General features: G+C 40.3%; 1 protein-coding gene and 1 long non-coding RNA gene across 2 annotated transcripts; both read right to left on the reverse strand.

Moving 5' to 3' along the window:
• Positions 1-614: 614 nt before the first annotated feature.
• On the reverse strand, positions 615-2,915 carry LOC311122801 (ras-related protein Rap-2a-like). The gene is made up of 2 exons (XM_084197117.1): positions 2,061-2,915; positions 615-1,662 (listed from the first exon to the last, which is right to left on the reverse strand). Exon 1 carries the CDS (start codon positions 2,628-2,630, stop codon positions 2,082-2,084), a length of 549 nt encoding a protein of 182 aa, XP_084053243.1. The 5' UTR covers positions 2,631-2,915; the 3' UTR covers positions 615-1,662; positions 2,061-2,081.
• Positions 2,916-5,577: 2,662 nt separating this feature from the next.
• Positions 5,578-11,942, reverse strand: LOC311122803. Its single transcript, XR_014612501.1, has 5 exons — positions 11,730-11,942; positions 10,573-10,658; positions 10,262-10,288; positions 9,546-9,611; positions 5,578-9,132 (listed from the first exon to the last, which is right to left on the reverse strand). It is a non-coding gene; the product is annotated as an uncharacterized lncRNA (long non-coding RNA).
• Positions 11,943-12,256: the final 314 nt, after the last annotated feature.

Genomic DNA, 12,256 nt, shown 5'->3' on the forward strand with positions numbered 1-12,256 from the left:
CTCTGTCTGCTGATTCGGCTTAGCTCCAGACACAGAAAGCCCCCTCTGTCCCCTCCTGACTCCCTCTACCCAGAAACCATGTGGCAGGAAGCACCACTTATCAACTACACCCAGCGTGCCCTCTACTCTTAACGGCTGGAGGGACGAAAAACCCTTATAAATTGGTCGACTTCAGTGTTGCTCGACTACATCACAGAAAAGTTGTGTTTATGTTCAACCATTGACAAAGCAGAGAGAGATAGGGTTTATGTCCTGTAGAGGACCTGAAAAACCAGAGGTCTGTTAGGAGCCAGGCCTGGAACCGACAAATGACTCAACAGTTAATCAGAAAAACTATGACGCCATCGTCTGTGGACCAGGCCTATACATGTACATGTATGTCATTTAGCAGATGCTCTTATCCAGAGCGGCTCACAGTATTACATACATTGTCATACTTTTTTGGGAGGTCCCCCCCATGGGAATCGAGCCCACAACCTTGGTGTTGCAAGCACCATGCTCTACCAACTGAGCTACACGGGACCTATAGTCTTATGCTAATGACCACACGTTTAAGTGTAAAGCACACACCCACACACCCACGCCAACAGAATGAAGAGCATACACCAAAATGTTACATAAAATGCCTTCTGTATTGAAAAGTCCTTCAATCCAGACAGCTGGGTTGTAATAGGCTTGTCTGAGGTCAAAATTACAATTGAATCAGGATTTCACATTTCAGAAAGTAATCATTAAAATAAAAACACAAACATGGCTTACTTTTCTCTGAACCCACAGCATAAAGCTCAGGTTCATATTCTCGGTGAATTAGTACCGGTGGTGGTGGTGGGGGGGATAGGCCAAACTTTGCCATGAAATAACTGTTTGTTGGTCTAGGTCTATACCTCAACTTCCTCACTGAAAAATACAAAAAGGAAGTTAACACTTTCACTATGAGCCCAACTGAAATCAAACAAACTGTAAAGTACTGTTGTGATTAGAGGGCTCCTTGGTTGGCACATGGAGACAGGTGTAATTCTTAGGAAGGCACTTGACATGGGGTCCAGTCATGTGTATCCTCCATGTCACGTCAGTAACATCTTTAAGGTCCTTGTTTGTGCAAATCAAAGTGTGACACTGGCAGGGGAAGAGCAAGTTTTGTATTCAATCCAATGTCGTCACCAGTCCCAAAGAAAAAACACAAAAAATTCAAACCACCACACTCCAGGGGCATATTCATTACGGAAACCGTTTAAGAACCAAACGTAAGCAAACAGAGCAAAACGAGTTTCTATTGGACCAATTCAGGTAGGTCCCGCCCCATTTGCTTCCGTTTAAGAAGCGTTTTGCAACAGAATCGGCGTAATGAATAAGCCCCATGTCTTGAGTAGGCATTTTTCTGCAGGTAATGTACAATAGCGTGATGTTTATGCTATTTGTTATGTTTAGTCTTATTTGAACTGGACGCTCAGGTTTAGGCTAGTTCCAGTGACCAGTGCAGGTTTACTGCCTGGCGTTTGGGGTTTATTTGACACTGTACAAATCAAAACATGAGCTTTTGCAGGGAGTTTCCAATGTTGGGGGGCAAACGTTCCTTGAGCCCAGCAGAATCCACAGAAAGCGGACCCTCCCTGTTCAGCAGAGGGAGGAGTCCTCCAATCCATCTCTCCAGGCCTGAATGACCTGCCCAGAAGACGTGAAAAAGTACAACTCAACAGTAATCAAACCCCACTAAACATTTTCATAGCATAAACAAAGCAACAACAAAAAAATAGTGTCCCTCTTAGGTTTCACAATATGACGTTCCCATCGAGGCACGTTTCCAGAGAAGTGTAAAATACAAAGCTGTGTGATATTAAACTAAAATCTTAAACATTCAAGTACTTTGTCATGTAAACACTTTTTAGGCTATTTCAATATCGATTGTTGTCATCCTCGACGGTGTGTGCAATAATACAACAGTTGGCATCTTTCTATATTGACGGTCGCTTAATAAAAAAAAAAGAGGCCGTATCATTTTGTTATCAACAAGTTATCAAAATAGGGCTTGTTTGATGGGTTTCACATAGATAAGCACTCACAGCTGCACGAAACATGTTTTCTTAGAGAAGCACACAAGAACAACATCGATCTCCACCGCTGGGTAAAGAAGAATAGTTCATCTGTCTCACGATTTCTGCGAACAGTTCGTCGACCAAGCCTTTATTTTTTGCAGAAGTTTCCATAAACGGGCAATTCCACCCCTGAGCCAGCGCCTTGCCTTCCCCGGAAGAGACCTCCCTCTCGCCTTCCAAGTCCACCTTGTTTCCAACCAAAACCATGGGCACTCGTTCGTATCTTTTCACTCGGATGATTTGATCCCTCAACGCCTTGATGTCTTGGAAGCTCTGTTGGTTGACCAGACTGTAGACCAAAATAAATCCCTGCCCGTTTTTGATGTACAGGTCTCGCATGGAGGCGAACTGTTCGGTCCCAGCCGTGTCCAATATCTCCAGAACAGAGGGCGACGAGTCCACCTCGATCTCCTTTCGGTAGAAATCCTCTATTGTGGGGTCGTATTTCTCAATGAAGGATCCCGTCACAAACTGGACCGTCAATGCTGATTTACCCACGCCGCCCGAGCCCAACACGACCACTTTATACTCCCTCATCGCTCCAGAAAGCAGACAGCCCTTCTCTACGAATCCTCTTCCACCCGTGGTCCGCCCCGATGTTTTTAGACCGCAGGCGCAGACACCTTTCACGGGTGGTAGTTGTGAAATCCCTCGGCGGAAAAGCTTTCGAGGAACGTCTCCGAAGGTCTTGGTAAGAAGCCGAAAACAGTGGCCGTTCCCGGATTTTAATAATATACGGTGTAGCACATTTTCGATTGTTTGTACTGTGCCATGGTGTTGGAAAGCGTGATCACTTCTCTCTGCTTGGCGTTTCCTGCCCACTGTTTCTCAGCGCAAGGCAACTAACGTCACGAGCCAAGGTTTAGTTCCGTTTTCTTAAAGGGGTAGTCACCCAAAACATTACTCAATGCAAATATTAGTCAATCACTCTTGTGTCAGTCAGATGACCCGTGCTATTGTAACAAATGACTGTTACAAGAAGCCTTGAAGTTTGTTGTCCAGGGCGTCTCCCCCGATAGTTATCTTATATGATGACGAGGCTGAGATCAGGAGGCTAATCATTTATAGGCCCAGCTTTAGTCATAGTACAGTAAAGCAAAGGCTATTTATATTGAACTGAATGTAGGCCATTGAAAGGGGGTGACAAACGTATGAAGTGTCTTGGTGCTTTCAAGACAAGTGGTGCCGCGTTCAAAACAACTGGGAACTCGGAAAATCTCCGACTTCAGTACGTTCAAAAAGACTGGGAACTCGGGAAAAAAAATAGCTACTACTGGGAAAATCGATTTGAATGGTCATCCAACTCAGAACTGATTTTCTTGTCGAGAAGTCGGGGCTCTAGAAGTATACCCGAGTTTCCTACTTGGAATTCCGAGTTGGATGACCATTTCAGTGGCCCCGTGTAGCTCAGTCGGTAGAGCATGGTGCTTGCAATACCAGGGTTGTGGGTTCGTTTCCCACGGGGGGCCAGTATGAAAATATATGCACTCACTAACTGTAAGTCGCTCTGGATAAGAGCATCTGCTAAAATGTAAAAAATGTCTTGAATGCATTGAAGTCAGAAGTCAGATAATTCCGAGTTCACAGCTGTTTTGAACTCGGCATCTGTCCACCATTTGAATGACAAGAGAGTTGCAAATCAGATGACATGGAATTCCCAGGCAGGTCAGAAAATTGCAACACTACAATAGCTATTCGTTACTGTATTCCAATGGCAGACTAGGAGAAGCCAAACATTTCACATTATTTTAACCGGAGTATTTCAAGAGTCTATTCTTCTCATTTTGTACATAATAATACAAATATAGGTTGTGGCACATGTTTATTTTAGACATATTTTCTCTATGAAATATATGACTGAATGAAATATGCCATTTTCTCAAGGCATCAGTTACTTTTAACAAACATCACCATAAACTGGGGATATACTATTTCTATAAGGAAGCAATGGAACAGAAAACTATTATGTTCCCCGAAAGGTGAGTATCTTGTCATCATTGAAGCTCTCTGACACAGGACAGTAAAATCCAGAGAGACAGGTTCCCAATGCCCCAGGGCACATACTGATAATGACATCACCATCCCCTGGTTTCGAGATGGAGTCTGTGTCCTATCTGTCTCTCTGGTGTGAGAGTAGGCTATACATACACTCAAAGTAGGCTGACTGCCTTGGGTCATAGTTCCTTAAAGGATTTCACTTTAAAATAGTGAACAGTCCTGATTTCTTCCAGCTATTTTTTTTTTTTTTTACTTTTACTGTTGAAAAGCGATATCCCAAGTAAAAATACAGTAAAGTACACACACCAAAAATACAGTAAAGTATATACAATAAAGTACATACAGTAAAGCACACACAAATGTTTTTTAGACACAACTGCAAACTTCAAAAAATAGGGCATTCAAGGAGTTGCTCTGATGGGGATCCACCAGAGCAATAGAGAACAAAACAGGAAAGCCCCGCCCCTCCTCCACTTTTGCAATGTCATGACATACCTGGACCACCTATTGAGATGTGCCTTTTGTTAAGTAAATCAGGTGTTAAATTAGGTGAAAAGAAGACTGGAGTGTCACTTTTTAATGTTTAGCTATTACATTTGACATTTTAGTAATTTAGCAGATGCTCTTATCCAGAGCGATTTACTGGATTAATTAGGGTTAAGTGCCTTGCTCAAGGGCACATCGACATATTCTTCACCTAGTCGGCAGTTTAATTGTCAATCAAAGCTGGTTCCTGCCCAATGTAAGCTCTACATAAGTCTTCCACACACTCATGAGTGCATTTCAGCGGGATTTGAAATGCAAATTCATAGCTGTTGTTGAGATCATCATTTACAGCTCTTGTGTTTGTTGTCATCATGAACCAGACAGTACAGTATGATAACATAAAGCAGTGTTTGTTGTCATCATGAACCAGACAGTACAGTATGATAACATAAAGCAGTGTTTGTTGTCATCATGAACCAGACAGTACAGTATGATAACATAAAGCAGTGTTTGTTGTCATCATGAACCAGACAGTACAGTATGATAACATAAAGCAGTGTTTGTTGTCATCATGAACCAGACAGTACAGTATGATAACATAAAGCAGTGTTTGTTGTCATCATGAACCAGACAGTACAGTGTGATAACATAAAGCAGTGCTGGTCTCCAAACATGATTCACAATTAGGCAGCCACAAGGTGTGCATGTTTTTGCTCCAGCACAGCTGACTCAACTAATCTACAATACTTTTGACTAGCTGAGGAGTCATCCCGTTGCAGAATAGATAGGTGTCCAATTTCACTGGTTTTATTTGGAAATAGACAATTATTTGTCCACTAGATGGCAATGACACTAAAGTTTGATGTAGAACTCGATCATCTGTTTTCATGTGATGTCAGAGTGCCTCCTTATTTTGAGGAATATGTTCAGATGTGTTCTGGATGCTCTTTAAAGTAATGTTTCATAGACTAAGTTAACAGACAAACATGGAGACCATAGATGAGTTGCGTGAGCAAATCAGTTTTATTTTTATTCATGTTTTTTTTTTTTTTTATAATTCAGAACAGCAAGAGTATTTATGGCAACAATAAAATGTGCATAAAACAAATCTGAAGACAGAGTAGTACATTATTCTGTAGCAACTATAAGCAAAAAATGTAAGTGATCACTTACGCATAATAAGCAGTTAAGCATGTGTGCCCCCAGCAGGTAAGAGAGACCTTGGTTTAATAAGCCGAGAGACAGTGAAATCTGTCCGAGCAGCACTGGTTGGTTTGGAGAAAGTGACGCTTTGGTTCGATAGCACTTATACAGCGACCTCGAGTCAGAAATAAGTTGACCTTGACTGAAGACGGTTACATTCATTTGAAATAGTATTTACCTATTCATTTAGTATGGTGGTGAGCCTTCACCTGCTGAGTGCACAGTTGTCTGGTAGCAGTAGCTGTATGTGTTCTGTGAGTCCATGTTGACTTGAGTAATATTACTGTGATGAGAGAATATTTATTGGGTGGTTTGGTGTTAACATTACATTTTATTCTTGAGATCTCATGGAGTTTCTAGGTAAAATGTTATTTCACAAGTGATAGATGACTTGCCTGCAGTCTCATTTCCCCAAATGTAGATGTTATTTTGTAAATTGAAAATATGAATTTTCCTTATCTATCTATATAGTTTGTTTACATTTGTGTTATTTTTTTTACATGCAGTCAAATCAAACTAAAATATAATATGGTTTCTAATATAATTGATTGTAGTTATTGTACCGTAGGGCCAGACATGAAGGGCCTGGTCCAACATTTGAAATATAGACAATATAGGCTATTTGTTTTATGTAAAATACTACAAGGGGAGTGGGAGTGAACGTGGGGGGCATGTTCCCCTTGAGAATTTCCTTGCAAACTACAAGCCACTGACAAAATAAGCCAAAAAACGCATAGCTTTTTCTGAATGCATTGGCCGAGAAACTGTTGCGATTTTATTTTATTTTTGCAAGCAAATTTGTTTAGCTGGTCTTTCAGTTTAGATGTTTTAAATTAACCTAACAAAATTCCTTATAATTATATAATTTTTTATTCAAAATAATATCTCAATATGATACATGTTTTTTCTCTGTTCATTGACTATATACAGAAGTGCAAAAAGTCAACCTTTGTCCCTTAGTTTAAAGATCGTTCATCTGCAGCATTACCGACCTTTCCGATTCAGCAAAGTCCACTACTTCACCTCTCATCTCACTATTCACCCAACTCCAGAGACCCATCAATCTCACTGTTCATTTTGGCCTGACATTCAGGGCAATCTTAAGAAATATTAAAACAATATATATTTTTTAAATGGATAAAGTAGAAAATAACTTGTTTCCTTCTTCTCTAAACATGGACAATCTACATTTCGACACAATATATTTTCAAACAAGATCTCAAAGAAAAAAAGGAGCTAGTTGAAACATTCATCATCAGCCAGAGTTGATGCCTCGGCAACCAACCAACTGATGTCATTCCTTGTATCAATATCAAAAGGTCTTTGATCAACAAAATGAATTGATAATGAACCTCTTCAATCTAAAGAGACATCCAGCTACATGAATGATTTGAATACTTTATCTGACTCCACATGTTATTATTAATTATGAGTATGGTTTAAAAAAAGTTATGAATGTAATACTACCTCAAAATCTACAATGGCTATATAACAATATTGTCAAGTAGAATATAATAAGGCAAAAATCTACAAACTAAATATTCAAATATATTCAAATCCTTAAGTAATACATAGCACATGAGTTCAATGACATTTAAGAGAGTAAATTGTTACTTAAAAAAAAAAGAAGAAGAAGAAAACAAAACACAAGCTGTATGTGTACGGACTATAAAATATCATTGGTGTTCATTGCCTGTATGGTGATTGAAAGTACATTTGATTGGGATGGAACCCAGTCCTGTAATCTAAGGCTTCAATAGATACAATTGAATAGGTATTAGGTACATTACAATCAGTAAAGATATATTACACATCAGCCAAAACAGAAAAACAACTAAAGAAATCACAGAACATATAATGGCATGTGAAAACAAGGTTTCTGAAATTAATTCTCTGCTCCCCCAATTCTGTGTTGAACCTTCCTGAATTTGGCCATATACTTCGGTAACCCTTCGTGCATGAGCAGAACTGTGCTTTGGTATCCAGAATCGGATGAAATCAGATCAAAAAGGGAGAGATGTTCTTTCTGTTTGATAAATGCACATCAAATCAATGATTTGCTGTATTACCTCAAATAAAGTTAAATGAGCCTATACAGGGGTAATGGGGTTTAGGGAGCACAAAAACACTCAACCAAGTGCCATATCTTCTTATGACCTCATTTAAGTCACACTTTCTTATTTTAACAACACGTGGTTTGACAGTGCTTCTTTGCAGACACAGTTTTAGAGTCCCTCCACCTTTAAGGTTGAGGACGAGGAAACGAGACCTGGTGGAGAGCTAGCACGTCCCACATCACTTCAACAGGCTTTAGAGTCTACGGACGTACAGCTCCCCGGTCACCATGAGCTCCTATTTGAGCCATAGCTCAGCCCGTCTGATAAATACAACAATAAAGCACAAAAAGAAAAGCTAAACAAAAACAGATCGATAAAAAGAGAAAAGGCACCTCTGTTTTTTAGATTTAGGAGATTGATGACTTAAAAGTCTGGAGAGGACCCCATTCCTAATATCAACAACAAAGCAAATGGCACAATGTTAAAAAACCAACTAGACAATGGAGAAATTATGTAAAAATCAAAACTCGAGCCATACAAAACACATATCTTAGGTAAACAGAATAACACTGCTGAAATTATACTCTGGCTTGGGATGCATGGCCTCTATGGTGTTTAAAGCTGTGCTTTCAATGGTACACAGGTGTGTTTCTTACCCAGAACATTCATATGTCTCTGACCCTCATTTTAGTATCTAGTTTCACTAGAAGCCTTATTAAAAACAGAATACTGTACATGCTCTGACGTTTCGCCTAAATATTCCTTTTAAAATGTGTTGTGCCTTTCTGATTTCAATTCAAATTCAAGGGGCACGTTTGCAAATGTTTTTGTAAACCATTAACACAAGTCTATTAATTTAAAAACAGAACGAAGTGAATAAAACATTCTGTCTTGGTCTACCGACGTACCAACACTGTATTATGTAGGTTAGATGCAACAACAAATCGGTCCCAACCTCGTGTGTGTGCAAAAAATATATAAAATAATTTGAGTGCCATGGTTTTGTGTTTGAACACACAGGTGTACTGCTAATGTATTCAGCGTCTGTCTGTCAGCACAGATGGACAGACAGACACTCCTCTTCTCAGCTGGACGTTGACTTGGAGGACGAGGAGGTGTGTGTGTGTGTCATGGCATCAACAGAGCACACCGATGTTTGCATGCGTAACAAGACCAGCATTCCAGAGTGACTGAGAGATGATGCTCCTCCTGTCCATTGCTTGACATTCTGAACACTATATACATAAAGGCTGAACTCTTTAGGCTTGGATGGTGCCATCAACCATTCATTGGATCTGCAAAACAAGAGGCGAGGAATTACATTAAAGAAGTACGTTTTACATGTTATTTTAAAATGTAGCTAGCCTTCCAATATCTGGATCTTATCGTTGTTCTCTGAAAGGTTGCTTAAAGCTGCACTCTACAGTTCAAACAATAACAAAGCGGAGACCCCACCACTGTTTTGGTAAAGATCTGAGGGATGGGGCTGGAGAAATGTAACCACTCTCAAATTCATAGACATAGCTCAACGGGTATATATCATTAATTTAAATCACAAAACGTATGTAGCTATTACAGATTGCCCCTTTAAATGTATAAGGATGTAGGAAATAAATGCTGCCATAATTTGGCTAGATGCACTCAGATATTCTTGGTGGTGCTGGAAGGTAAACATACTGTAAAGAAACAGAGATTAATAGAAACTCACTGTTCTTGACTACATTTGAGTCAGATACTTGTGGTTACTCAGATGATCGGCAGAAATTATTGGAATCTGTGGATGGAGACAGAGCAGAGAAATCAAAAACACATCTTATGCATATAATCGGAACCCCCCCCCCCCCCCCTCAAAAACACATCAGCAGTTTTACGCAAATCTCAGAGTTCATTACTGAAATGGAGATGAAGATAGCAAGATAAGGCAGAATGTGGTTACAACGATGCCTAGATAAAACACCTGATGAGGTGGCTACCCATGCAAACTCAAGTCCTCCAATTTGTTGACCTCCTTTTAAAAAATAATGTTTGGGCGCTACAAAAATGACCTGCAGTTAGTTAAGGATTAACTCATTTTCCTTGGGGATAATAAAGTTGAATCTAATGTCTTTATCTTTTACAGCTTGTTGCACTCCCAGTCTAGGCAAACATATTTTTTATATATGACAATGTCTTCTTTCCCTTGTCCTATTTGACCACATACTGTATACTTCTACAACACAGACTACAATGTCTCCTCACTAAAGGGCTCTGGCGTGTAAGTAGCAGAAACATGTGGAATCCTCAGACACTGCAATAGCGTTGACTGCATGCGATACCCTACGTACGCAGCAGCAGGAGAACATAACCCAAGCGCCAAATGGCACAGATAGCAACTGCTGCCAGCACCTGCTGTGCGAAAAATAAGGAAAACTTCTTCATACATACCAATTGCATGTACTCATTGGTAGTCAACTTTGATAAGGAAGAGTCCTCAAAATGAGAAAGGACAAAAATCGAGGTTTAAAACGATGTCAGACATTATAACGACATACAGTAAATGTCTCCCCAGAATGACAAGTTAATAATATCTTTAACTTGTATTTAATAAGTACATTAAAAGTTCACCATTAACATGAAAGATGTACTTTTCTAACAACCAGAGAGAGAGAGAGAGAGAAGAGAGAGAGAGAGAGAGGAGAGAGAGAGGAGAGAGAGAGAGAGAGAGAGAGAGAGAGAGAGAGAGTAGAGGAGCAAACCTGATTGGCTGAGGCGGTTGCGAAGGGAACGCTTGTGGCAGATGTGGTGGCTGCAGATGCTGGCGTACCACCGTGCATCATTGGTACTTTTGTCAGAAGGGAAAATCATATAAGCAACAACACACAGAGGGTGGAGTGTGGCCAATTGGCCACCAGGCAAATAAATGTGAAGGACAGGTGGTGTGGGGGGGGGGGGGGGGGGGGGGGGGGGGCGCATTCCAATTCTATAACTCACTCCCTTTCCCTCTGAGAGGATTGGATAGGTGTAAGCAATAGGAAAACGACAACACTATAAGAAGGTTAGGGGAGGCAGTTACTATATTGCCTGAACACTTCCAGTCCTTTCTGACCAATCAATCTGATCTGAAGAGGAAAAGTACATGAGGGAGAAGAGAAGGGAGTGAGATATCTGATTGGAATGCAGCCATGGGTGTAAAATGTATAGGGGTTTCAGAGTGGTACATCTGCGGATGGCATAATGAGGTTATACCAGCCAAATGCTGAGGTTGTCAACAGAGAGGGCAGAGAAGGGCCAAGGGTCAAGCAATCACAGCTTAGGGTCCAAGGTGGATTTACAGTAACATGTTTGGTAGTACACCCGAACAGAATAAAACCTCCATTAAAACATATCTCCAGTATTTAAATGTAGAGATATGACTAAATACAGTATCATTAACAAATGAAATGTGCAAATGATTCAGTTATATGCCACAACCAACCCTGTGACTCCCAAGTCACCAACACCCATGATGAGATAATTTGTGAACTGATGAAGTCTAAGGCTATAGGGTTCAAATGTATCAAAGGCTTTATACAGGGTTCAAATGTGTCAAAGGCTTTATACAGGGTTCAAATGTGTCAAAGCAAAGGCAGATCCAACTACATGTTGATATGATCATACTAATGATTATTGATTAATCATTATTTATTAAACTATTAGCTAGATACCAGATCTGTTTGTGCTGTCTTGATTAATCAATAATCATTGACTAGACAGCACAAACAGATTGGGAGTCATGCTAGAAAACTATCTGGGTTCGCTTCAGAAAGCCAAGGTGCCACCTTTTAGCTGTGTGATGGTTAGTTAGATTTTGATGGCGTGCGAGTCACTGGCGAGGCTGAAAGCTAATTGGTGGAGAAGGAATGCTGGAACCTACCAACACCGGCGGTGGGGGTCATGCAGAATATTGAGCCTGCCCAAATGCCCATCATGCAGTGCAACAGGAAGTGTGCAACAGGAAGTGGATTGGAAAAGGGGGGAGAGAAATCAAAATAGCCCATCACAAGTTTCATTAGAGTGAAGGAAGAGATCAGGAGAATAACATTAATTAATGAACTGGACAGCATTCAGTAACACAGTCAGTGGCCAGCAGTAGAAATACTGAGGAAATGTGGAATTGGAATTGGATTTACTTTCTGAATTGACTGGAATTTGAATGTAATTGACCCCAACCCTGGAGCTGACCAATCTAGACCAAACTAGGCGATCAGGAGAATTAGGCTGAGAGTCTATACAGATCAGATCAGGCACTTTTGTCTGAGGTGTCATGGATATTAACGTGCAATCAACTGTGATAATAATAGTAGTAGCAATCAACAATCATTTAATAGTCCTAATCATAATAGTGACACATCACATACACACACGCTCAAGACAGAAACGAAAACGGGAAGCAGCTCAATA

The sequence above is a fragment of the Coregonus lavaretus genome (genome assembly GCF_964263955.1).
Source record: "Coregonus lavaretus genome assembly, contig: HAP1_SCAFFOLD_1709, whole genome shotgun sequence".
Lineage (NCBI taxonomy): Eukaryota > Metazoa > Chordata > Actinopteri > Salmoniformes > Salmonidae > Coregonus > Coregonus lavaretus.